Source organism: Microcaecilia unicolor, chromosome 5, assembly GCF_901765095.1.
Source record: "Microcaecilia unicolor chromosome 5, aMicUni1.1, whole genome shotgun sequence".
NCBI lineage: Eukaryota > Metazoa > Chordata > Amphibia > Gymnophiona > Siphonopidae > Microcaecilia > Microcaecilia unicolor.
In genome coordinates this window covers 159,711,004-159,738,491 of record NC_044035.1, presented here as the reverse complement: position 1 = coordinate 159,738,491, position 27,488 = coordinate 159,711,004, and the positions used below count along the sequence as shown (strand labels likewise).

General features: G+C 44.5%; 1 protein-coding gene across 1 annotated transcript in view; it reads right to left on the bottom strand.

Moving 5' to 3' along the window:
* The window catches only part of EIF4EBP2 (eukaryotic translation initiation factor 4E binding protein 2), a 39,980-nt gene extending 22,270 nt beyond the window's left edge, over positions 1-17,710 (bottom strand). Inside the window, exon 1 of the mRNA XM_030203506.1 lies at positions 17,430-17,710. Coding sequence (XP_030059366.1) covers positions 17,430-17,562 — 133 coding nt within the window. The 5' untranslated portion in view covers positions 17,563-17,710. The remainder of the gene's footprint in view (positions 1-17,429) is intronic.
* Positions 17,711-27,488: the final 9,778 nt, after the last annotated feature.

Below are 27,488 nucleotides of genomic sequence, written 5' to 3'. Positions count from 1 at the left end.
GGAATGCCTCCAGGATCAGGTTTGGGAACCACTGTTCTAGAGCATTTTAACCTTTTCTTAGAGACTCATTTTAAAGGCTTTTTAAAAAGATAACATCATGTAATTAAATACGCACTTTTTGAGTATGCTCAAGTTTTGATGATTTCTTTGGTTTTTAAGCTTATTTTACATTTTTAAGTTTGTCCAGCTGTTTTTAGGTTCTGGAGTATTTTTACCCTTCTTTTAGATGGAGTTTGTAAGTGAAATCTGACCTGTAACAAGAAGTTAAATTCAGCCTCTTGGCACAGCTGCACTCTGTATTCTATTCAGAAAGGAAGAGACATTTTTTTTGTGTGCGAGTCCTGCTGCTAGCTGTGAGTACTTTGTGCTTCCACATTTGTCTTTTGACATGGCTCTCTTATTTGATTCTTACATTGATGTCCTTTACCGTCCTAAGGGCCTTGTTTACTAAGCCACATTATAGGCACCTTAACATTTTTAAACACGTTAACCATATACACATAACTGTGTGCGTGCCTACAATACAGGCGCCTAATTGTAGGCGTGTTAAAAACGTTAACACACCTTAGTAAACAGAGCCCTTAGGCTGAGCTGTTCTCTTTGCTGCTTGTGGTTTGGACTAATCTACTATTAGGAGTTTGTCCCCTTTGGGTCCCTAATAGGTATAAGTCCCTTTTAATGTTTTAATAATTAATTTGAAAAATAAAAAAGGTGGGAATATAAGCCAGGCTATCCAAATAATGGAACCAAACTATCGTTAAAATAAGCAGAATTTAATAATTTTCAAACAAATGATAATAAAACAATCACACATTAAAAAATTCTGCTTATTTTAACGATAGTTTGGTTCCATTATTTGGAGAGCCTGGCTTATATTCCCACCTTTTTTATTTTTCACTTCACGCCTCGTGGGATCTATTGAGTTCTCCACTTTTGTGGATTCTCTCTAGACATTAATAATTAATTTGACATTTTACATTTTACCTTTTAAAATTGACTGAGTTTTATTTAGATATCATTTGGATTTTAATGTTCAGATGTTTATGAGCTGATTAACATATTTGTGTGCCTTGCTTTTTATTCTGTGCCTTTGAATTCATAAGTGTTGAGAGTTTGTGCTTTTAAATATTATTATCAATTATATATGTACTAATACTTTGAAGTATATTAGTTATTAGTATGTCTATTAAAAATTGATAATCTTGTCTTTAGTATGTATGCTAATTTAATTATGAGAAAGTATTTTATTTTATGGTTTAGTTGTTATTAATTTTTAATAAATGTATGTTTATGTTTCACCACACAGTTAACCCCTGATGCAACCTTTAAAGAGACGAAACATGGCCACGTCGGGTTGTGTTTTAAAGTGGCAAGAATAAAAAAGCCTTTTAACTTTTGAAGATGTGTGTTCTGCATTGGAGGGAAGATTTTGAATTTCTTTTTCAGATGTTGTATTTTTCCTGTGCTTTATCACCAAGGCACAAAATTGAGGGAAAAGTGTAATTTATGGGATTCACTGAAAACAGGTCTACAGTGCACAGACAGCCAAGTACTGTACTTAAAAGTACTGTAATGTTACTGAGACTACTGCAGAGAAGCATTTGGCTATCTTTCAGACAAAGATTAAAGAGCATGTGCACACCAAGTGACCTAATGGAATAAGCAAGGAGGAGAGTGGAAAGAGCAACCAGTCTGTACTGTGGCTGACCAAATGACCCAGGATATAGCCTGTCTGGTTATGACAGAGAGAGGATAGAATTAGATCAATAAACAAAGGACTGTTATAGTTTATTTATTTACATTTATTGCATTTGTATCCCACATTTTCCCACCTCTTTGCAGGCTCAATGTGGCTTACAATAAATCATGGATGGTGGAAATGTGAGGAGAGTAGACATTAGGTGTTATAGAAGGATTTGGATTGCATAGTAATGTAATACATAATAGTAGGAAAAAAAAGAAAGAACAGAAGGCATTAATTTAATTTATTTGCTGCATTTGTATCCCACATTTTCCCACCTATTTGCAGGCTCAATGTGGCTTACATTATGCCGTAATGGCGATCGCCATTCCGGAATGAGAAATACAGAGTATTATTATATTTAAGTACAGAAAATATAGGATAAGTTATAAGAAGTAGATATACAGTTCACTTCAGGCATTAAAGATCAAGGGTAGATGTAAAAACATTCAACAGTAGTCATGTGAATAAAGTAAACAAATAAAAAGAGTTCAATGTTTACTTGAATTGGTAAGGTTCTTAAACTGATCCTCCTTGTTCCAGTTTTACCCCGGATGTATTTTTCTCTTCTGTAACATTATCTTAAAAACACTGATCAATGTGATTTTTCTTTTAAATAAAAAAGGTACAACTGACTGGAATTTTTTTTTTTTTTTGGACTAGAAGAACATGTGTTTTTCAGGTCAGGCAGGGAGGACCGTGGGGAAGCTGCTTTCTTCCATCCACCAAGACCCACAATTTTCAGAAAAAGGACCCCCCCCCCCCCACTACGTGGCCCCAAAATACCATTTATGGGACCAAGGATTACAAATATATAAATGCTAGCACTCATTAGAGTATTGCCTCCTATGCCAGTAGTTAATATTACAAGTGGTCTTGGACTTTTGTGTCTTCCAAGCTGAAATGAAATGTTAAGGCATTGGTTCTCAATGTTTCTGGGGTCATAGACTGCTTTGAGAATCTAATGAAAGCTATGGACCCCCTCTTCAGAAAAACACCCCCCCCCCCCCCTCCTCCCTGGAGCCTGTTAACAGGTAAATGCTTACACGGCATGATCTTCCTGTTGCCAAGGTAACCAGTGCAAGGGGCATGATGCAGGCCTTGGTGAGCTGGTGACTACGAAAGGGTCCCATCCCAATTTTCCCTTCTGTTATTGCTTCTGCTGCACTGCAACTACTAGTTACACACCAACTTTCATTTCTCTATATGTGTAAATACATGCTATTTCCTTGTCCAAGTAACATCAAGCATCCAGAAATACTGAACAATATAATTAGTCCGGAGTGAAAGAAATTACAATGAACCCACGAAAAGACTAATCCCCGGAATCTATATAGCGCGTCTAGAGATCCGTGCTGAAATCCAAGTGTATTCTATAACAACGTGCATAATTTAATTGGATTAACAAGCCAATCAGCGTTGATAACAGCTCTTAACAAGCAATAATGAGCACTACTTGGCAAAAATTAGACTTTACGTACACAACTCACTAAGCGCTTTCTGTAATGCAGTGCATCTAACTTCTAATACGTGCAGGCAAAAAGGGGCATGTTTATGGGTATTTTGTGGGCGTTCTGAAATTTATGTGCCTAGTTACAGAATATGGCCCATGCGCTGGTTTTAATTTTGCCACACGTCCATTTTCCAGCACCAAAAAAGATGCCATTTTTCCAGGCGCACTGAGGAAATGGACCTGCATGTGTCCAAAAACGTGCCTACACTAGCGCAGACCACTTTTAGGAGTGCCTTAGTAAAAGGGCCCCTAAGTGCAGAATATCAACATTTAACCACGTAAGTGCTGACTCTGTATCCAGACCACCCACAAATTAGCCAGTTTTGGCTTAGATGTTAACCGCAGATATTAACAGGTTAGTGCCTCAGACGAGCAACTTAAAAGGCCAGGAGCCTCTCCTGGTTGTTTAAATTGCTTTAAATATCAATCTCTAAATTTTTACCTTAAAATTCACTGTGACCTGATGTAAATAAAAACAGGCATCCATAACCATAATGGCAGGGTACATTTTTTTTCTCATTCTTGTCAACAGGAAACTATGGGGCCCTTTTTACTAAAGCTCAGCGAGTGCTAATGGACCTTAGTGTGTGCTAAATACTAGGCAACCCATTTTACACCTATGGACCATGTGGCACTTAGCAAACACTATCCTTTAGAAAAGGGCCCCTATATCAGATGTCATAACCCAGCAACTGCATGTTACCTAAGTACAGTGGCATCCCATGCTGCTCTACACTTGTTTGAAAATGGAAAAAAAAAAAAAAACCTTAACATGAGACAAATACTTTTTTTTTAATTTTCAAAATAACTGGAAGGAAACTGAAGAAAAATAATTCTTGTGCCTAGTTCACAGATCTCAGGGGTTCTTTTGTACCAATCCATTGGGTAAAATATTGTGGGGCCCTTTTACTAAGCTGCGGTAGGCTCTATGCGCGTGCAGTGTGAGCCCAAATGAGACTACCGCCGGGCCAGCGCACCCCCCCTGGCAGTAATTTCAGATTTGGCGCGTGCCCATAACGCTTGGATGAATTATTTCCTCCCACACACGCCATTTCCGGCAGTAATTGGCAGTTGGCTCACGTCAACCAGTCACCATGCGTACAGAGCATGAGCCCGTACCGCTATATGAATGGGTGGCGTTAATGGCTCATGCCAGTTTTAGAAGCACACTGGTTTCACTTACTGCATGCCCTTTCACCATCACATTAAAATAAATCTCTTTTTTGCAGACGTGGCAAAAACTGGCCCAGTGCGCGCCTAATACACACGCCCACACTGCTGCAGGCCACTTTTTACCGTGGCTTAGTAAATGGGCCCCTTAGTACCCTCCATTAGCATGTTCGATGCCCTACACTGTGCTTTTCACATCAGAAAAATCAGAGATAGCTACCGAATAATCCACCCTGTGAATAAGTTCTAAGAAATATGATTTGTCTGGTTAATATTCCTTGGTGGCATCTAAAGTGGATCTGTGTTTCTACTGGCAACTTCAAGTTCTACTAAATGTGGCTTAGATGTGTCAAGATGATTTCAGATTACTAAAGTCCTGTGCCCACTTCTGTCAAAACATGATACAGTATTTACCAAAGTTAGGAGTCTTTGTACTAAGCAGTTAAGTTCTTGCGTTTACTGCACCTTTACTACAACAGCCAAGGAGAATTGCTCCTCACATGGACGATGATTCCCTAGAAGCAGTACTGCAAGACTACCACTAGGAGTTATCACCACCATTTTGAACCCAGGCTTGTTCTGGAATGGGAGCAGATGGTGATTGCTCCTGTCTCAGAACAGTAGACCACCAGGGAGATGCCAGTTATGTCCTGGGGAGGTTAGAGTATGGGTGGGGGGGTTATTTTGGGGGGGTTACCAATCGAGTTGTGGCCTTTCAAGGAGAGGGGAGGAGGGTGAAAAATAGGGGAATGCCCCATCTCAGCCTACTGGCTTGATTATTTGGACTGGGACTGTGCTACTAGACTGCCAGTAGCCATCAGCAGCCATGGGAGCTAACACGTGGCAAATGACCTCCACACTAGCTACCAAAGCCAAACCATGCTATGGTCCTGTCATGCCACGCATTAAGCAGCCAGCACAGATTTTTTTTTTTTTTTACCATGCTAGATGTTTTAGGCATGGTAGCTGTTAATACCGGTCCTAGTACGTTGAATTCAGCTTGGAAGTATAAAAATCACAAGGCCAAAAGAAAAAAAAAGTTAACACAGTTTTACAGCTCAAATTATGGTGCACCATTCAGTCCACAAGACATGCTTCTAAAATCATTTACAGCTTAATACAGTTGTCCCACTCTTCCTGTTTTTATTACAGATCGCTGCTCTAATCTGCCTGCAAATATTCCACAATCCACTGCTCAGGGACAATTAGCTTACTGTTTATATATTTGCATCACATCCAATTCCTGCACAGAGAAAATGGATTAGTAAACACAGGATTCTTCTAGGAAGTGACACTGTATAATGATCACTACATTGTCTGGTCGTCTTTGCTGAATAAGAACAGTTACGGGGAACAATTAATCAAACAGCATTGTGGAGTGATCTCTCATAGGATTAATAACTGGGGCAAAATATTTTATTTACTTCAAAGGTATGCTAAATATTATATACAGCTTACAATTTCTTAACATTTACTATTCTACCTTATCTGAACAAGCAGGCCAAAGTGACATACAGACTAAAACCAAAAAGAGAAAAGAATTCCAAATATTGATCAGAAAAGTCCAAACAGACAAGAATCAATCATCCTTGATCAATAAAAACACTAAGTTCAAACAAAACAATCATAATCACTATATAGTAGATCCATACATTCATAATCCATCTTAACTACAACAATCATACATAAAAAAGAAGGCACTATGCTGAGCAGATTCATATTTTTCCATTGCAGGTCTAGGAAATACTAACCGTAATCATTTAAATGAACATAGACTACGTACAGAAGAATAAGAGATAGTAAGTGCAGACAAATCCTGCGTAACACTCATACAAACTGCCTTAAAACGTAAAAACTGTATTCTATCTCGTGTCATATGCTCATATTTACCAGCTCAACAAAGTAAACAAAGAGCTGTATTTTGCAATGTTATGCAACATTTGAAAATTAAGTTTTATTGTCCTGTGCCTCTAGCCTAATCCAAGTTTTGTCACCGGTTCTCTGGGAAGGTTTGCTTTTGTGGCTTCCTCCCTTCCCTTTCTCCCCCAGTCCTATCCCTGCATGGATCTGAGTAAAATAGTGCCCTGTAAGCTTCAAGTGACCAAGTATAATTCATCACCATTACTGCTACTTCCAATATCTCCTCTTCTGAAACCTTCCTGCCAGTCTATCAGCAGAAACATACTACCTGAATATCCACCCCTAAAAGCGACTTCACTGGTGAACTCAAAATTCACCAGCAATTGACATCTGTAAGAATGGGCTGGTTACTGATTTTTAGCTAAATGGCCATCAGCCCTACTACGACTTATTTCTATAGCACTATCAGATGTATGCAATGCTCTAGAAAAACACCTAAGAAATGATCTCTGCTCCACACAGCTTACAATCTATTTAAGACAGACAAACAGGATAAATATGAGATTAGGGAATGTAATTTATTACAGGAAAGATTAAAATAAGATATGTATTGAATAAGGGGCCCTTTTATTAAGCCGCATAGGCTCCCAACGCACATCAATTTGGAGTTGCCTGGCTCCGTGTGGTAATTTCATTTTTGACACGCGTCCGGTAACTCTGACTTGATGTGCGTAGGCGATTACTGCACGGTTAACACGAGACCTTACCGCTAAGTCAATGGCTGGCGATAAGGTCTCAGACCCAAAATGGACACGCACCAATTTTTATTTTGCCGCATGTCCATTTTCAGCAAAAATTTAAAAAGGGCCTTTTTTACAGGCACGCTGAAAAATGGATCTGCGCACAGCCAAAGCACGCACCTACACTAGCGCAGTCCATTTTTCAGCACACCTTAGTAAAAGGACCCCTAAGTTAATGGGGTGGGGTTAAGAGTTAAAAGCAGCCTCAAAAAGATAGGCCTGAGCAGATCCTTCTGCCACACATTTGTTTCTTGTTTGAAAGGTGCAAACTGCTGGTCTTGAATTTTTACAGATAAGCAACAGTTTTGCTACTCACCTATGACAAAGCTCCAAAATCTCAAATCTGTTGCCAACATATTCCTTCTTACAAGTTACTAAGGGGCCCTTTTACTAAGTAGCGGTAGTGCTAACGTGCGGTTAGCGCACGCCAAATTGACACTACTGCTGGTGTAGTGCGGGCGTCCGGCAGTAATTCTGAAGTTGGTGTGCGCTCTTTCCCGCAGTAGAAAATATTTTTCTATTTTCTACCACAGGAGGCGTTCACAGCGGTTAGTGGTAGCGCGGCCACATTGGCACATGCTGCAAGATTACCACGCAAGCCCTTTCTGCTAGGTCAATGGGTAGCGGTAAGGGCTCATGCAATAAACAGCCGTGCGCTTTTAATTTTAGTGCACGGCCATTTACTGCCCCATTAAAAAAAAAAAAAAAAAGCCTTTTTTCCCAGCCACGGTAAAGAAATGAGCCAGCGCATGCCAATTTCATGTGTCGAAACTACCACAGGCCACTCTTTATCGCAGCTTGGTAAAAGGGCCCCTAAATACACAGCGCCTCACCGTGGAAGCACCGGCCTCTAAATTTCCATCCCAAAGAAACATCTCTAGCTACAATTCAAACCTAGGCAGCCCTGACTGGGTCTCTAGCACATGACCCCACAAAGCTTGTCAAAAATTTACAGAACTGATTCTCTTGGGAGGCACTGCTGTGCGAGGGGTGGTGTCAAGATGGTGGCAGCAGCTTTGTAGTTTGCTCTCCCGTGCTGATTCCCTATGACTAAGAAGGGAAAAGTGAGGGTTTTCCCCTCAGACCCCTCACAGCCTTCCTCCTTAGGTCTGATGGATGCGTTTGTGTTGCAAGGGAGTACTAAGCCTCCATTTACTGAGGGTCAGCCTGCTGTTCTGCATGAACTCCAGGAGGGGCTTCCCTAGACATCAGCTCGGTTTTATTATTGACCCCGGATATGCACTCACCTCCGTCTCAGCCTATGCATGGGACGCCACCAGAGATCGTAGGATTCAGTCTGCACGTGTCATAAGAGACAATGCATACTAGAAGGGGAATATCTGATGTAGAAGTGGGGATGAGCCGCCTCCCCCCACCAGAACATCTTAGCTGTCGGAAGACTCATGGTGGATTCGGTGAGAGAGTGACCAAGCTGCGAGACAGAGACAGACTGAGTCAGTTTCAGTTTTGAAGGTTTCAGTAATTACTTTACAGAAGCCCTTCCACTTTAGAAATTTTGTGGACTGCAATTTCCCAGTTGGGAAAAGCCGTATCTTTGCAGCTGGTTGGGATGTCTGAGGTCCTTCAAGGTAACACTTCAAAGATTACTCTTTGTCAACAACAATTACTACAAGCTAATTTGACCTTGGGAGATTACGTTACGCAAATTAATAATTTACAAACTTTAAACTTTGCTCTAATGAAGGACAACAGTGACTTTAGAAGGAAAGTTGAACATTTAGAAAATATGGCAAGATTTTCCAACTTGCGTCTTTTAAATTTTCCCAAGGTTTTATATATTACTCCAAGAGACATGTTTAAACAGTATTTAATTGAGACTTTACTTCTCACTGGTCTTCCACTCAATCATCTTTCTCCTCTCCAATCTGTCTAGAATTCTGCAGCTCGACTTATTTTTCGCCAAAATTGCTATGCCCACACTAGCCCACTCCTCAAGTCACTTCACTGGCTCCCTATCCGCTTCCGTATACAATTCAAACTCCTCTTACTGACCTTTAAATGCATCCACTCTATGACCCCTCACTACCTCTCCTCTCTCATTTCTCCCTACACTCCTCCCCCGTCACCTCCGCTCTCTGAACAAATCTCTTGTCGTCCCCCTTCTCCTCCACCGCTAACTCCAGACTTCGTTCCTTTTATCTTGCGGCACCTTATGCCTGGAACTGTCTTCCTGAATCCATATGTCTAGCTCCATCTCTACCTGTCTTTAAATCTATGTTGAAAGCTCACCTTTTCACTACTGCCTTTGGCCCCTAACCGTTACTCATTTGCCCTCCTCCTTCCCTGTTCCTCTTTACCCTGTAATTCCCTTGCCCGTAATGTCTTGTCTGTCTGTTTTACTTAGATTGTAAGCTCTTTGAGCAGGGACTGTCTCTCTATGTCAAGTGTTCAGCGCTGCGTGCGGCTGGTAGCGCTATACAAATGTTAGTAGTAGTAGTAGTAGTACTCGTGGAAAGCAATGCCTTCGGTTTCTTGAGTATATTATTTACCATTAGGGGAAAAAAACCTCTGCTAAGCCTTAAGAAGAAATTAATCAAGACATGAATGTATTAAATATTCCAGGTTTATTGGAAGCTTCTGAAGAAAAAAAGTGTGACATTGGCAACTTTGCTTGGGACTCTTGCTTTGCCATCAGGTAAAGAAAAGGCAAAGGAGCCAGTCTCTAAGGAACATGATGTTCCCTTTGTGGGTTGTACAGTCAGGATTTATGCCGACTTAACTAAGGAGACGCAGAAAAGAAGGAAGAGCTCATTTTGCTTAGGCCGGCAGTGCTCCAATTAGGGCACTCTTTTCTTAAATATCCATGTAAATGTATAATTAAGTATAAATCTGTCAAGTATATATTTTTTGAACCATCTCAGCAGCAAGATATTATTAGCTTGCCGGATAGAGTAGAAGTCATGTAGTGCGCATAGATATAATTTGGAACTTTCTACCACTGTATGTAGGCCCTAAATTTGATTTCTAGATGGAATTCCCTTTGAATTTTCCTCTTGTAATCCACCCCACATTGTCACCGATTCTGGTATTGGTTAGTATTTCCTTAGAAATGAGCCCAACTCTATTTGGAGGAAGGGCTTTATAATTTGGCTGAGCCATTCCATAATTAAATATTTATTTGGGTGCCATTAATTTGGTTGGGGAGCACTGTTTGGTGCAGTGTGCAAAGCTGAGGGATGTGATTGCTGGGAAAGAAGGGCTGATTTGAGTGGGAAGGAGAGCTTTAGATTTGTTTGGAGCGTGAAATATGGTGTTGAATGCGGCTGAAGAGGAAGAGAGCGTCGGGTTTTTTGTAATTTAAAAAATATTTAAACTTCCACCCTCCCTCTGCGTGGGTTTAGGGTTGAAGGGATTTGGGGGTTATTTTAGTTGAAGGATGTCGCAGCTTTTAGGCCCCTTTTACAAACCAGCAGTAAGCCCAACGTGGGCTTACCGCTCACTAAAAAGGAACTACTATCAGGCTACTACAGCAGACCAGCGGTAGTTCCCATCCCCAGCGCTACAAAAATATATTTATTTTTGTAGCGGTGGTGTGTGCCCGGCGGTAATCGGGCAGTGAAGGTTACTGCTGCGTTAGCGTGGGACCCACCACCTCAATGGGTAGCCGTAAGGGCTCCCCCCCCCCTCCAAAATGTCCAGTGCTTTACTTGCCAAACAGCCATTTCACGCAGAAAAGAAAGACCTACCTTTTACTTGGCTGCGGTAAAAGGGGGCCTCGGCACACGTCAAAAACATGTGCCGACACCAGTGCAAGCCCCTTTTTGCCGCAGCTTGGTAAAAGAGCCCTTACTTAGTAACATATAACAGTAGATTGGTGCAGATAAAGACCTATATGGTCCATCCAGTCCGCCCAACAATATAAACTCATTACGTATGATGTGAAGGGTTACATCCAATGTATACCTGTTCTTGATTTATCCTTGCCATTTTTAGGGCATAGACCGTAGAAGTCTGCCTGGCATTTTATTTATTTACTAGTAAAAAAGGCCCGTTTCCGAAACCAATGAAACGGGCGCTAGCATGTGGCTTTTTGTGTGTGTGTGTGTGTGTGTGTGTGTATGTATCACAGAGTTATTTTTTGTGTGTGTGTGTGTGTGTGAGGGTGCGGTGTGTGTGCAGGTTGTTGATGTGTGTCTTTTTTTGTTTTGTTTTTTGCTTGGGGGTTGGGGGATGTGCTGTGCTGTCCTTGGTCGCTGTTTGCCGCTGGCTGGGTTGCGGGTAATCCTTTCAGCTGGGCCGCAGCTTGTCCTGTTCGCCCACGTCCCAGATGGTGACGGGCACGTTGTTTTCCGGCTCCTCTGACTCCATGTCAAGCGATCCCAAATATAGTCTGTGCTATAGGCCCTCTGGCACTCTTCAGTACTGGCATTAGGCATTTAAAAATTTCTCCCCCCCCCCCCGGTCTATTTTTGCACATACCCACAGCAGGAATATTCTTCTCTCGTTCCAGCGGTGGTTCTGTGCTCTCCGTGCTGCACAGATAATGAGCCATTCTGCTGGGGAATGCTCCTCCCTTATTGTCACGTAGTTTCCTCTGATTGGTCCGTCTTACGTTGCCTAGTGTTGCCTGGGAACGGTGTTGTGATGGTCCTTTGTGTTTCAGAATGTTGAGGGTGTTTTTTCTGATTGGTCCGTCATGTGAGGGCGGGGCAGAGAGACATGGTCAGTGTTGTGGCTTCACCACCATGAATCCATGAACCCTTCAGGGAGTGACTGAGTGACTTCAGAATGTTGTCTTCAGAACGTTGAGGGTGAGTTTTATTATAGTAGATTTTTTATTTTTGTTACATTTGTACCCCGCGCTTTCCCACTCATGGCAGGCTCAATGCGGTTTACATGGGGCAACGGAGGGTTAAGTGACTTGCCCAGAGTCACAAGGAGCTGCCTGTGCCTGAAGTAGGAATCAAACTCAGTTCCTCAGTTCCCCAGGACCAAAGTCCACCACCCTAACCACTAGGCCACTCCTCCACGCCAGGCATTGGCCTTGTTCTAAAATTTCTGAAGTTGTTGTCAAAGCACCTGAAAAGCTCCATTCCAGCCCATCTAAATACTACTACTACTACTTATCTAAAGCGCTACTAGACGTACGCAGAGCTGTACACTTGAACAAGAAGAGACAGTTCCTGCTCGACAGAGCTTACAATCTAATTAGGACAGACAAACAGGACAAACAAGAGATAAGGGAATATTAAAGTGAGGATGATAAAATAAGGGTTCTGAACAAGTGAATAAGGGTTAGGAGCTAAAAGCAGCATCAAAAAGGTAGGCTTTAGCTTAGATTTGAAGACAGCCAGAGATGGAGCTTGACGTACCGGCTCAAAAAGTCTATTCCAGGCATATGGTGCAGCAAGATAAACGGAACGGAGTCTGGAGTTAGCAGTGGAGGAGAAAGGTGCAGATAAGAGAGATTTACCCAGTGAACGGCGTTCCCGGGGAGGACTGTAGGTCCGACCGTAGAAGTCAGCCCAGCACCAGTTTTCCTTAGGCTTGGTTTCAAAAAGCATGACACTGTGGATTTTTAATATTGGCAGAAAGGCGAATGCCTTTTACTAAGCTGCAGTAAAAAGGGCCCTGTGCTAGCGGGGGGGGGTTGCCATGTGCTGAGGCCCTTTTTACCACAACGGGTTTAAAGGCTGAAAAAAGACATGGCCATGCGGTAAGACTGCAGATTGCTCTTACCACATGGCCGTGTGGGGGGGGGGGGGGGGGGGGGGAGCACTTACCGCCACCCACTGAGGTGGTGGTAAGGGCTCCCTGCACTAACCCAGCAGTAACTAGGTAGCATACAGCACTGCTCGATTACCACTGCGGAAATGCAGCACGCTGGGGGTGGATCTACCGCTGGCGCCCGCACTGGGCTGGCAGGCAGTAGCTCCAGATTGGCATGCAGTAAGTCCGCTATGTGCTTACAATCGCTTAATAAAAGGGCCCATATGTTATAGTTTTCTGCTTTAGAAGATGTTTATTTTTTTGTTTTCTGTACAAGTGATTGGTTGCTTGGAAAACTTTTTTAAATGCATACATTTAAATAAAGAAACTGGTCCTCCTCTTATCTCTAAGTGATTTCTCAACTGAGTTCTTCAGGAACACAAAGGGCATACTAGGCCCATTTCTTGATTTTTCTTCTGGGCTGTTTTCACATCTGACTACAAAGATAACAAGTTCCTCATTTATATTTTTCTTCATTGTTCTATGCTTGCTTGGTTGAACTCAGGGCTACAAAAGTTTCAAATCTGAGCACCAATCAAAAATATTTTAGGAGCTGGGGACATTTTTGTGCTTATTTTACCTTTATTATTCTTTCCAACCCAATGGATATTAAAAAAAGAAATTATTTATAAGAGGTTGAACATGTCTTTCTATTTGGGACCAACTCACTCTCCCCAAATTTACCGGAATGGTCCAGATTTGGCATGGGCGGGGGGGGGGGGGGGGGGATGGAGAAAAGACAAGTCTGAAGAGAGGCCAGACTGGACTGGAGGTTCCACTAGAATAAGTGCCCCCTCCAAAAAAAATGGGAGAAGCAATGCCATCTTAGACAGTACAAAAACACCGATACACTGAATTAGACCAGTTAAGAAACTGCTGCTCCTGGTCAAAGACACACACACAGTCAAAAAACAAAAAACTAACACACAGACACACAAAACCATACATATAGATACACACACACAAAGGGACTGGAAACATGCTTTTTGCTACCATGTAGACTGTCAGGGGTCCTTTTACAAAGCCGTGGTAAAATGGAGCCTGTGCCAATGTCAGCAAATGTTTTTGATACACACTGAGGCTCCCTTTTACCGCAGCAGGTAAAAGGCTGGTCATGTCAGGTGGGGGGGGGGGGGGGGGCACTTACTACCACTCACTGAGGCGGTGGTAAGGGCTCCCATGCTAACCCAGTAGTAACTGGGCAGTGCACAGCACTGCCTGATTACCGCTAAGTAAGAACCAGCACTACAAAAATAGAAAATATTTTTGTAGCGCTGGAAATGGCACGTGCTGGGGAGGAACTACCGCTGGGCTCCTACGGTAGTTCCGGACTGGCACGCGACAAGATTGTAGCGGCGCACCAACCCTTTAGTAAAAGGACCCCATTGTGATTCAGATGTGTATTTGGCTTTCTTTAATGTAAACTATTGTGAAACCTTCTGACTGAACCCTGCACCTTTCTTAATAATTGCTATGTATGGTGACATCGAGGGCCCTTTTTACTAAGCCCTGCTATAGGCGTGCTAGCATTTTTAGTGCACGCTAACGCTAGAGACACTCATAGGAATATATGGGTGTCTCTAGTGCACCCTAAAAAAACTAGCACACCTTAGTAAACAGGGCCCCTTTTACTAAGCCACATAAGGCTCTACATGCAACAAATGAACTTACTGCCTGACTACTGCGTGCCTCTTGCGATAATTTCATTTTTGGCGCACGTCCATTTGGGGGGAGGGGGGATGCATTTTTTGTACGTGCACTGAAAAATATTTCTGCAGGCGCCTACACTACCGCAAGCCACTTTTCACCACAGCTTAGTAAAAGGACCCCCTAGTGACTAAACAGTGTAGTCTGCTACTAGTTGCTAAGTGTACTGCCAACTAGTGGTCAAACATGGCATACCCGTGGAAGTGGGACAGTGGCACCCTAAGGTTTTACTGTACTGTAAATTCATCCTTTGAACTCTGTTGACAGTAACCTCTAATAGTTAAATGCATAATCAGACTTGGTTTTAAAAGAATAATAAAATGAAACCTACAGAATATTTGGGTATCGCTCCATTCAAACCACTTTGTTTCCTTTCCAAGTCAAAAACAACAGAGAGGGGTCAGAATAAATTCCATGAGCCACGTTTTCCCCATTTGCCTGCTTTTATTTTGTTTCCCTCCCCTCCAGCCTCTTTTCTCCAGTATAGTCTCCTTAATGCAGGCCAGTGGGAACCATTCAACCAATTTTAGGCCCCAAAGATCTCCTTTCTCTCTGTGGTTGCTAAAACAGAGAAAATGATTTATTTGTGACATTTATATCACACATTATCCCAAACAAGTTTGAGTTCAATGTGGCTTACAATAAACAGTATAGGCTACATAACAAAGAATAATGCATAAGAAAGTAATTTGTTTAAAAATCCAATTTTACAATATAGTATCATAAACATACTCAGATAGCTATGGATGTTTAAAATTTAGAAAATCTATTATGAATGAAAAATTGTACATGAAGCAAAGAGAAGGTTAATGGTAAATAGAGTAATAACCAATTCAAGTAATAATTAGTTGTTTGAGATGTGGTTTGTGAGGGTTTGTTTGAATAGGAACAGTTTGAGGATTTTGTTGTATTTAATTTACTTTGAATTTCAATAAATGTGATTCCTTATCACTAGTAACCACATTATATCAAAATGCTTTTGAAAAATACTTCCCTGGATTAATCATACAGCTCAAGCCATACCACTGCTTCCCCCCACCCCATCATACCTGTAGCTGTGGGTCAGTGGCACCCTATGGTTATACTGGACTGTACTGTAAATCCATCCTTTGAACTCTGTTCACAGTAACATCTAATAGTTAAATATATAATCAGGCTTGCTTTTGAAAGAATAATAAACCAACAGAATATCTGGGTACTGCTCCATTCAAACCACTTTGTTTCCTTTCCGGGTCAAAGACATACTGAGAATGGTTAGAATAAATTCCTTGAGCCATGTTTTTCCCATTAGATTGTGAGCCCTATAGGGCCAGGGAAATACCCAGTGTACCTGAATGTAATTCACCTTGAGGTACTACTGAAAAAGGTGTAACCTAAATCCAAATAAATAAATAAAATAAATACGAGAGCAGATTCCAAAAATCGTTACCCAGATAAATGAACTATTTGAAAACTGCCCACCCTTCCCACTGATTGAAGTAGGTACTGATGGTTCTTTGAGTTTGTGTAGCTGTTAGAATCTACTGTTTTGCATTGACTGGAGCTGCTAGTTCCTCCTCCCCCCCTCCCCCCAGAAACTGCTGCCCTAGCTGACTGCCTAGACCTGTCTAATGGTTGCTCGATGGTTTGGCTGACCCTGCCATAGAAACTAGTCAAGCCGATGGAGGGAAGACACTGTAGGAATCCCCAATCAGCTATTCAATGGTAGTGAGACTTAAGACCACGTTCACTAAGTATTTTCTCACATTTTACCTGGCAGCCTGAAAAATATCTGTGTTATATCAGGCATATCTTAAATGAAAAAACAACATGATAGAGAAAGGAAAGAAGCTCATTTATCTTTGGGTCGCAAAAACTATTTGAACTGTCTGTGTAATTTAGATTAATGAGAGATTTCTCCTATAATCTGTATGGCGCAACAACCCCAACCCCATTTCCTGAAATGTGAGGAGGAAGGGAAGTGATCAAGTACTGTATTTAAAGCTATTTCAAACTCTTTTTAGGCCTAAAATTGTTTTTTGAAGAGCCTGTATCTGCCCATAACTACAGGCACGGTAACGGGATCTAGAAGTGCTTTTGGGGTACTAATTGCAAGTGGGCGGGAGGGCATTTTTTTTTTCTTGCTGTTTTTAATCCAGGACCGATCATAGAAAATGAGAAAGGCGCAGAGGAATCGTATGGATTTGCTTTGCCACCTAAACTTTTCTTTCCAATACAGATCCCCGTTAAAAACAAGCACCAAAGCCTTCTTGATGCCAGGGGGAGGCGCCGGCGGAGGCCTGGTACTTAATATTCATTAGGTCAGTCATTCTGGGCGAGCTCGCCTTCCCGCCGCTTCGTTCTCTGGTTCCTGGAACGCGGCACCATGTGATCCACTTAAGTGCAAAACAAATGTCTAAAGCGGACTGGCTAGCCTTTCCCCAGTCAGCAGCCATATCTGAGCCTTTAGTCGCGGGGCTCATTATCTGTATACTCCCTGATCTCCGTTACCTACAACTCTGCCTGCCAAGTGAACTCAAATCCCCGGGGCTCATTATCTGTATACTCCCTGATCTCCGTTACCTACAACTCTGCCTGCCAAGTGAACTCAAATCCCCGGCCGTGAACCCTCCGGTAGCGGGATCCCCCTTCCCCTTCGAGCTTAACTCGAAAGGCAACTATTCGGACTCTAGCTATGCGGAAAGTTTGTTTCCTCCTCCCTTACCCGTGCAAACCCTGCCCCCCCCCCCCCCCTTTATAAGCTGTATGCATTTTATATTTCCCTCCAGCCAGTGCGTATTTCCACCCCTCTTCCTTAGGATCTCGCTCTCTCCCTAGCTCTGTATATATTTTGCAATCGTCTATATCTGGCTGATCCAGATTCCTCTTCCACTTCCTTTCCCCAGCAGAACAGCCGCCCCGCGCTCACCTCCTGGGGTGGTGGAGAAGAGGGTGCCTCCGGGCGTGGTGCAATAGTCGTGAGGTAGCTGCGTGGAGTCGCTGATCGCGATAGTTCTAGTGGGGATGGCCCGGCTCTGGCTGTGCTGGTGTCCGGCTGACATTGCCCCGGCCTGCTGGTGGCTGAGGTAGAGGCAACGGTGGAGGTGCTTGGGGAGGGAAGGTTAAGGCTCAGCGTCCTGCTGCCGTGCCTCTCCTCGAGCGGCCCTTCCTCGTCCGCCTTGCAGCACGCTCCCTGCGCCAGCAAACAGGATGGGGCAGGCGGCCGAGGAAGGGAAGAGGCAGCAGGGGCGGGAGCAGCGACTTAACCCTTGCGCTGCCGCCGCGGCCGTGTAGGAAACTTGCAAGTGTCTGCTTCCAGCATCTGAGTTGGCCGACTGGTGCAGGGCATGAAAGGCACAAAGCGGGGTGTGTACTGTCATTTGGCACCCAGAATTCAGAAATAGCAGGCGCCCTACACGCCCCAGTTTTCATGCCCTACAGTACAGCCCCCCCCCCCCCCCAATCACACAAAATTCTAATAAAATGTATCTTACGGTTCTTAAGGATGGTTCTTTGAGCGTGTGTGGCTGTCAATGCAATGATCTATTGTTTTACTAGACTGAAGCTGCTCTTTGGTGACCTTAAGGAGTTGCAGCCATAGGCTACCACCAAGTTTTGCCTAAGGGTTGGGCAGGCTCTGTTGGAACCCTACTTTTGCTCTAGATCATCTGTGAACAATAGTAAGTCAGCCACATGCATAGGAGCCAACTTTTCAAAATTATTGGGGGTGCTAAGCCCAATGGAAATAACCCCTCCCTGGACACATACAAGGAATTTTCTCAATATTGGGGGTGCTCAAGCACCCACAGAGTCGGCTCCAATGGCCACATGTTGGTGATATCATCAGACAACTCACCAATAGAGCAAACTTTTTATTTTTACGGCCATTACCAGGCAACCCTATCTCCTCCTTTTGCCTGAAGGAGGTAGGCAGATTGTGTGGCTGACTTATTCTGCTGAATACAAAAACTGAGTATGAGGGGTGGCTTGGCAACAGCCCATGAAAAGAGCCCCTGACTGCCAGCGTAGAGGAGTTTCTAGCCACTGAAGGAGGACCTATTCTGTTGGCTGGGACTGGGTTTGAGGATTTAAGTTGGGTGTTGCAAGGTCATGGAGAGTAGAACGGGAGGCAGGGCAAACATTCCCCCCCCCCCCCGCCTACACGCCTTTGGGCTCAGGCACCCCCACAAAACATTGCATATCCAGACAAATATTTGGGGTGGCAACAGGGGGCAACCTCCGTTCACAGGACAAATCCCTCCTCTCTGTACCCTTCTCCACCACCGCCAACTCCAGGCTCCGCTCATTCTGCCTCGCCTCACCCTATGCTTGGAACAACCTTCCTGAGCCCTTACGCCAAGCCCCCTCCCTGCCCATCTTCAAGTCTTTGCTTAAAACCCACCTCTTCAATGCTGCATTCGGCACCTAACTCTTACCGCTCAGTAAATCCAATTTGACCGCCCCTATCGGACTGACCGTTCACTTGTCTCTTAGATTGTAAGCTCTTTGAGCAGGGACCGTCCCTCTATGTTAAATTGTACAGCGCTGTGTAACCCTAGTAGCGCTTTAGAAATGTTAAGTAGTAGTAGTAGTATAGGGGGGGCAAGCCAAAGCAAAATTTCTGCACATCATGCCCAGTACATCAAACACCCCTCCTCCCATCCACCTCTTTTAAATTAGCAAAATAAGACACCATGGCCTTCTATGCATCAAGTAAACCTCTCGCTCCAGCTAGTTTTAGCTCTCAGGTAAAACCACCATTATAATTGATAACATCATTTAACAAATTCTTCTGTGTGGCGTGAAAGCTGAATTCTTTACAGGATTGGACAGAATCTCAATATAAATCCTACACCTCCAGTTCTGTATCACAAACTCCATATTCTCCAACAATGGAGCTATCCCTCTTATAACACATCATACAAAAATATTCAAATTGCAGTTATCACCTCAGGACCAGCATGAGCTCCTTCCACTGCCAGACACTGTTTAAATCAGATGGGATTTTGTTTATGTGGTGACCAATAAGACAAAACCCTACAAACACACATTCAAAACCTATATAGCAAACTTACCAAACAGTCAGCCCTAATCCACCTATGAAAAGACAGAGTTCTATACATATCACACTGGACCCTAGAGCAGAAATATACCCACTACTGGGAAAGTAGAACAAGCTGTACTGTTACAGATTCCTACACAGACACTCAGTGGCGTACCAAGGGGGGGCGGTGGGGGCGGTCCGCCCCGGGTGCCAGTGGGTGGGTGGGGGGGGGGTGCTCCGCTCCCGCCGCCTCCTTTAAACAAAAATCGGCGAAGCAGCGTCGCAGGCAGCGCCTCGCCTGCCTTGCTTGTGAAAAAATCAAATCTCCTTCTCCTCGTCTTGACGTTGACTCGGGCCTTCCAATCAATCACTATGTCCCGCCCTACTCTAAGGTAAATTCCGCGAGGGCAGGCGGGACATAGTGATTGATTGGAAGGCCCGAGTCGACGTCAAGACGAGGAGAAGGAGATTTGATTTTTACAAGCAGGGCAGACGAGGCGCTGCCTGCGATGCTGCTTCGCCGATTCAGGCAGTAATGAGAACGGGACTGAAGTGGGGAAGGAGAGGGGCGAAAGGGACGGGTGGGGGTGTACAGAGGGGAAAAGGGGAGGGGAGAAAGGGACTGGGGTGGGGGTCTCAGACAGGGGAGGGGAGAAGGAGACTGGAGTGGGAATCTCAGATGGGGGAAGGGGAGGGGAGAAGGGGACTGGGGTGGGGGTGTTCAGAGGGGAGGGGAGTGGGGTGGGGGTCTCAGACAGGGGAGGGGAGAAGGGGACTGGAGTGGGGATCAGACGGGAGAAGGAAGGGGAGGGGAGAAGGGGACTGGGGTGGGGATCTCAGATGGGAGACGGGGAGGGGAGAAGGGGACTGGGGTGGGGGTGTTCAGAGGGGAGAAGAGGACTGGGGTGGGGGTCACAGACAGGAGAAGGGGAGAAGGGGACTGGAACTGGGGGCTGAAAAAAGGGGCAGAGAGAGAGGGGACAAATCCTAGATGGAAGGGGGAGCGAGAGGGAGGGCAGACCCTGGATGGATGGGAGAGGGAGGGCAAATGGTGGATTGAGGGGGCAGAGAGAAAGGGCAGACAGTGGAATGGATGGAAGGGAAAGGGCAGACAGTGAATGGAAGGGGCAGAGATAGAGGGCAGATGTGGATGGAAGGAGCAGGGAGAGAGGGCAGACATTGGATGGAGGGGACAGCAGAGAGGGCTGACACTGGATGGCAGAGAACAAAGACAGATGCTGGATGGAAGGAAGATGGTGAAAAGAAGATGAGGAAAGCAGAAACCAGAGACAACTGTAAATAAAATATATATTTTTGTTTTTTTGCTTTAGGATAAAGTAGTATTGTAGCTGTGTTAATAAATGTTTATAATAGAACATGTAAACAAGGTAATCTTTTTATTGGACTAATTTTAATACATTTTGACTAACTTTCGGAGAACAAAACCCCCTTCCTCAGGTCAGGATAGGATACTGTAACAGCACTATACTGTACTGACCTGAGGACGGAGGTTTTGGCCTCTGAAAGCTAAATGTATTAGTCCAATAAAATGGTATTATTTTATTTTCTATATTTGTTTTATTTCTATTTGTTAATTTGTAAAGTGGTGATTGGTACTTGTTAGTTTTTTTCAAATTTACATCTGCTGTCTTTATATTTTGCACAGTAGTAGGGGACAGTTTCTGTTTCTGTGGTGTTGCATTGTATGCAGAGTCTGGCATTGGGGGTTCAGTTTAATTTTTGTCTAAATAGAAAGTTTATGATTACTTATCCTATAGTGGATTAGGGTGTATCTGTGTTTGTGAAAAAGACATGGCTTTCAGTTGGCATTGACTGTGCAGGATCTACGATCTGTACTATCTGTCTGGTTTCGTTTTACAATAGGTGAATTGATGTTCTAGTGCTCACTGTAGTGTTTAAGATGCTTTCCTTTTCCTTGTGTGACTCGTAGAAATGACTGCTTATGGTATGGTAGAATTGCTCTAAAGGTCCTGAGTGTTTTGTATTCTCGGCATGCCTAGTACTGGATTTTTTTTTTTGGGGGGGGGTGTTAAAAAAATGACCGGCCCCGGGTGTCAACTACCCTAGGTACGCCACTGCAGACACTACATGCTAGTAGAATCCTTTACCTTAGTTGCAGATGCAGAACATGGACTGATCCTCACCTGATACACCACAAAAGACATGCATACAAATCTGAAATGGAGACCTCCCTCCCCTCTGCCCAAGAAAATCAAACCCTATAAGCAGGGCAATACTGGTAAAAGTGAAACAAACATGTATTTTCTCCTGTACTCTACAAAATAGAAAAAAAATATACAGTTTCCCAAAGCAGACATATCTCAATCATTAAAGAGTATTAAATAATATTTTTTATTTCTACTTTTGTTGTCTGGGCATTTTTCTGATTGGGCTGGTCCCAGTCTCTTCTACATGCGTTTTTATCCACTTTTCTCTCTGTTTATATCTGCCCATTTGATTTTACTCTAATTCTCCCTTTCTCACCCTCTTCTTAGTCTCCTCCTTTTCACCTCATCTACTGGCTTTTCTTCTGACATTACTTCCTGTTCTGGGGCAGGGGACCAGCAGAGCTGACAGCCGCGTGACTGCTCCGTGCACCCCTTTGCTAGGAGGAAGGGTTGTGGGGGTGATGCTCCTCAAGGGAGTGATGCACCTCGGGGGGATGAAGTGGTGACCCACCCTGGGTGGCAACCAAGCTTGGTACGCCACTGACCCAAGTCTCTTCCATCTTCTCTTTCCAGGATTTCTGTTTGATATTTTTTCTCTTTGTCCCTATCATTCCCTCTGTATCCCTGTCCTTATTCCTCCCCCATGTTCAGCACCTGCCCTCTTTGTCCCTAGCCGTGTCTAGCATTACCCCTTTGTGACCCTGTCTCTCCCAGCTTCTCTCCCTTTTCTTCCTGTTTTCCTGCACCGCCCATCCCAAGGCCAGGATCTCTCCCGCTCCCCTCCCTCCTCCCTGCAGGCCAGCAACTCTGTCCCTCTCTTCATCTTTGGGTTCGGCGTCTCTTCTACTCTTCCCCCTCTCTCTTTTCCCTCAGCTCACCCCACCTCCCATCCCAGCAACTCTCTCTCTCTCTATGCGACTTAGAATTTATGAGCATCACAATATAGAATACATTTAGGGCCCTGTTTACTAAGGTGTGTTAGTGTTTTTAGCGTGATTACACTTAGCGTGCGTGCTAACCATGTAGACATCTATAGAGATATTGTAGGCATGTACATGGTTAACGTGCATTAAAAATGTTAATACACCTATAACGTTGCTTAGTAAACAGGGCCCTTATACAGTTGTGCCCATAAACTCTAATTAATGGCAATTTGTGTCAATTGCTTGTTAATTGGCAATTATCAGCACTGATTGGCTTGTTAACTAAATTGTGAGCACAAATACAGAATACGAATGGATTTGTGAGTGCAACTTAAGTCGTGATATATAGAATCTGGGGGAAAGTGTCTTTCAAATCATATACCCACATCTTCTGGGTACCAATACAGTTACTCTGATTAGAAAATTGAAGAAGTTTGTAAAACGAAGATGCATTTTTGGATGAAGCCATACTTGGAATGCCCTCCTGCGGGAGGTGGTGGAGATGAAAACGGTAACGGGATTCAAAAATGTGTGGGATAAACATAAAGGAATCCTGTTCAGAAGGAATGGATCTTCAGAAGTTTAGCGGAGATTGGGTGGCAGAGCTGGTGGGGGGAGGCGGGGCTAATGCTGGGCAGACTTCTATAGTCTGTGCCCTGAAAATGGCAGATACAAATCAAGGTCAGGTAACACAAAAAAGTAACACATATGAGTTTATCTTCTTGGGCAGACTGGATGGACCGTGCAGGTCTTTTTCTGCCGTCATCTACTATGTTACTATGTATGTTACTATGTTTATGAGTAACTGATTCCAAAGTCCAGTCTTTTAATAGATTGTGGAAATCAAGTGAATGCTGTACTTGGTACCAAGCATAGAACTGTGTATCTGGGAACCCAAAATCTTGCTGTAGCATATGGAATGTTTTAAAGTGTCCATCTTGTAGTAGTTGACCTAAGTATCATATTTGTTTGTTGTCCCAGATAGGCCAGTTGATAGAGTGTTTTCCAATCAGGATATGAAGTTATTCCATAAAATCATTTTGGAGGAGTTTTTCATTGTCTTTCAGTAATTTAGTATATTGAAAGCAGTGAGAGTTACAAGAAGAAGAAAATTGGATCTATTTTTGTGAAAATCTGGCATCCCAGGTTTGCCACTCCTCAGTTACACCCGGCCATTTCCAAAAGTATAATCCTTGCAGGTCTCTTTAGAGTTCAATCCACAGCCTTAAAATAATCTGGTCCAGGTTTTCTGCTTTTATTCATACCCCAAAACAGCAGCAGTTTATAGCAAACAAAAGTTACTGGACTAGAGTTCCTTTACCTTGACATGTCCACAAGGTGTGCAAATGTTTGGGTTCAGGCTTCAAAACAGTCTTACTGCTGTAATCCTCTCCACTCTTGTGGGGCTGGCAGTGGCACCTCCCACTTAGATCCACTTCCACTGTAACCTCCCACCACTGCCCTTTAGCACTACCTTGTTTTGTCTTTTATCAAGCTTCCCATTCCATTTCTCCTGTAGAGTATGGTACTCCCTCCTCCAAATACTTCATGATCTCGGCATCCTGGAGGAGGTTCTCACCCTGCCCCTGTGTCCTCTTCTCAACAGTTTAATCTCCTTTGTTTTCAGCTGCTCTGGGGATAGCCCCTCCCCCAGCTTCCCTTTGGATAAAGCTTCATCCCTCTCGCTTCCCCTGGCTACCTAGCAGGGTAACTTGGTCCCCAGCTCAGTGGAAGGCAGCTGGTGGAAGCACTAGGCACCTGGAGCAGAGGACCTGGGTAGATTGGGGTGGACCTGGGAGTTACCCTGGAGAAGGCTGGGAGGATATGCATATGGGCTGGAAGTCCACCACAGCACCTGGAAGGCAGCTGGTGGAAACACTAGACACCTGGAACAGATGCCCTAGGTGGATCAGGATGGACCCGGGAGTCACCCCAGAGAAGGCTGGGAGGATAAGCAAATGCTCGATGCACTATGTACCTGGAGATGCCCTGGGTGGATCGGGGTGTGTCAGGTTCAGAGCCCGCGGGGCTGGGCTCTGGAGCAAACGTGAGCCCTTGGGCTGCTGACGAGGAGCGACAGCAGCAGGCAAAACCCACCAACCAACGCTGGGCAAGCACACCGACACCGGCAGGGACTGCAGGCACCGCCCAGCGAGCCGGAACACACGGACTGGAACACTGGACTGGAATTCCCCGGACCGGAGGACACAGGACTAGAACCCTGGACGGGAATCCCCCGGACTGGAATACTGGACTGGAATCCCCCGGACTGGTCCACACAGCTTCACCTGCACTTAGCTACTAAGCCCCCCAGGAGTTGAGCTCCTGGGTTCGAGTAGCCGGCAGGACTTACTGGACGACACAGGGACCAGGACTAGAACAAGCTGTAACTGAAGTGCACATAACTCCTAAAGTGACCAAAAGTGTTCCTAAGCCCAGCACCAACAGAAGTGTTCCTAACAGTAAACTGACAAAAGGACTTCCTAAGCCCTATACTAAACAGGAGCTCCTAAGCCCTGCTCCACAAAGGGACTTCCTAAGCCCTAAACTAACAGAGCAGGGAACTAAACACAAAGCGAACACAGGTGCTACTAAGCACTACTCTGGCAAGCAACCAGAAGAGCTCCTAGCACTAAAAGGGAAGACAAGGGAGCCACAAGGAAAAAGCAGGGAAGCTAACACATATAAGCCAAAAGTGATCATAAATCACCAAACACCAACAGCAAAGACTGCAATGCTCCCAATAGCACAAACCCAGAAGTACTTCTAACAGCAAACTCTGCAGTGTTTCTAACAACACCAAACCCTGAAGTACTTCTATCAACAACAGAGCTTCTAAAGCCCTACACACAGCAATGCTTCCAAAACCAAGAGGGAAAAGCAGGGGAACCATAAGGGAAAAGCAGGAAAGCTAAACATACACACAGTCACCAGTGCACACTGCACTAACACTAACCTGGCCCTTAGCAAAAGCAAGCAGGGAAACTAGACACAAAGTCAGAAGTGCACACTGCACCACCCTACCTAAAGCAAACACCACTGTTGCAAAGGCTCTGAAGGAAACAACACCACTTCCTTATCAAGGCCCTCTCTGATGATGTCACACTCCCTAGACCCAGGCAACAGCACACTGGCCCAGAGAGCACACTGAAACCCAGAGAGGCCCAACCCACACCAATGCAGCACCATGAAACACTTGGCCAGTACACCCAAAGAGAGGTAGAGCAACTCAGGCAACACACACAGGTGCAGTATAGTGAAACAATTAGAGCCATGCCGCTGGAAGCTGCCAGCACAGAGAGACAGAGCCAGCTCAAACAGGACAGACAAAAGAAATAGAAGCCAGCTAAGAAGCTGACCCCCAGGAAAGAGGTAAGTTTGAGAGGGGTTCTGACCCCAATCATAACAGGGTGGACCTGAGGCTGAGAGTTACCCCAGAGAAAGCTGGCAGGATATGCATATGGGCTGCAAGTCCACCACAGCACCTGGAAGGCAGCTGGTGGAAACACTAGACACCTGGAACAGATGCCCTAGGTGGATCAGGATGGACCCGGGAGTCACCCCAGAGAAGGCTGGGAGGATATGCAGATGGACTGCAAGTTCTCCACAGCACCTATAAGGCTGCTGGTGGAAACGCTAGGCAGCTGGAGCAGAGGCCCTGGGTGGCTCAGGATGGACCTGGGAGTCACCCTGGAGAAGGCTGGAAGGATATGCAGATGAGCTGCAAGTCCACCACTGCACCTGGAAGGCAGCTGGTGGAAACACTAGGCACCTGGAGTGGAGGCCCTGGGTGGTGTATTGGAGAGCTGAGCTGTTCAGAGCACATGACTGTACACTAAGGGCTGCTAGAACTATGCACAAATTTGAGCAGAAAAAATATTGTATCCACACATATCTGCATGGAATTCTGTTTTACTGTATCCACACACATCTGCATGGAATGCTGCTCTGTGCATATCAGCATTAGAAGCATTGGTTTAGATTCTGTATATCACATCTAAAAATTCCATGCCAAAATGAAATTTATAAGCGCATTCTGTAAAGTATGCCTTAATTTAGGTGTATTTTATAGAAGAAGCCTACATTTTCATGCTGTTTATAGAATACGCTGAGCACCTGTATGCGCAACTAAATTTAGTCATGGGCAGTTACGCCAAGTAAAACCTGGTATAAATGCTGATGCCTATAACAACGTGCATAGATTTTAGAAACACCTATGGCCACGTCTTCTTTTCAACTATATGACTTAGACTTTATTTATTTAAGACATTTATGTCCCACATTTATATATTTATGTGCAGTACATTATAGAATATACCTAGACTGTTCTATGCATACATTCTAATTAATGCCTATCTATATATACAGTATATATATATATAAAAGGCACTACCAACGTTCTAATAAAGCCTCACTTCCGTTTTGTATGGTGGTGTAGATAGAGTTTCACGAATCACAACCACATCCACACACTAGAGGGGCAGGAGTAGGGAAACACATGGAGCGTGTTTCCCTACTCCTCCCCCAGCCTACAAAGCAACACTTACTGCCCCCCCAAATGAAACACCCCGAACCCAAGCCCCTACCCCCCATCACACAACCCCCTACCCCAAATACCCCCCTCGCAGCATCACAAAAGCCCCTCCCCCGCCACATCAACAAACCCCCTAGGAGCGCCTCCAGAGACGACAGTTCCCCCTACACCCCCTCTCCCAAGTCGCCGCCGCTCCCCCTCTCCCTCCGCCCAGCAACTTTCCCTCCAGTCCCGCCCACACACCCTCCCAACAGACCTGCCGTGCCGCTCTGATCTCTGCCCGAAGCTGCAGTACCGG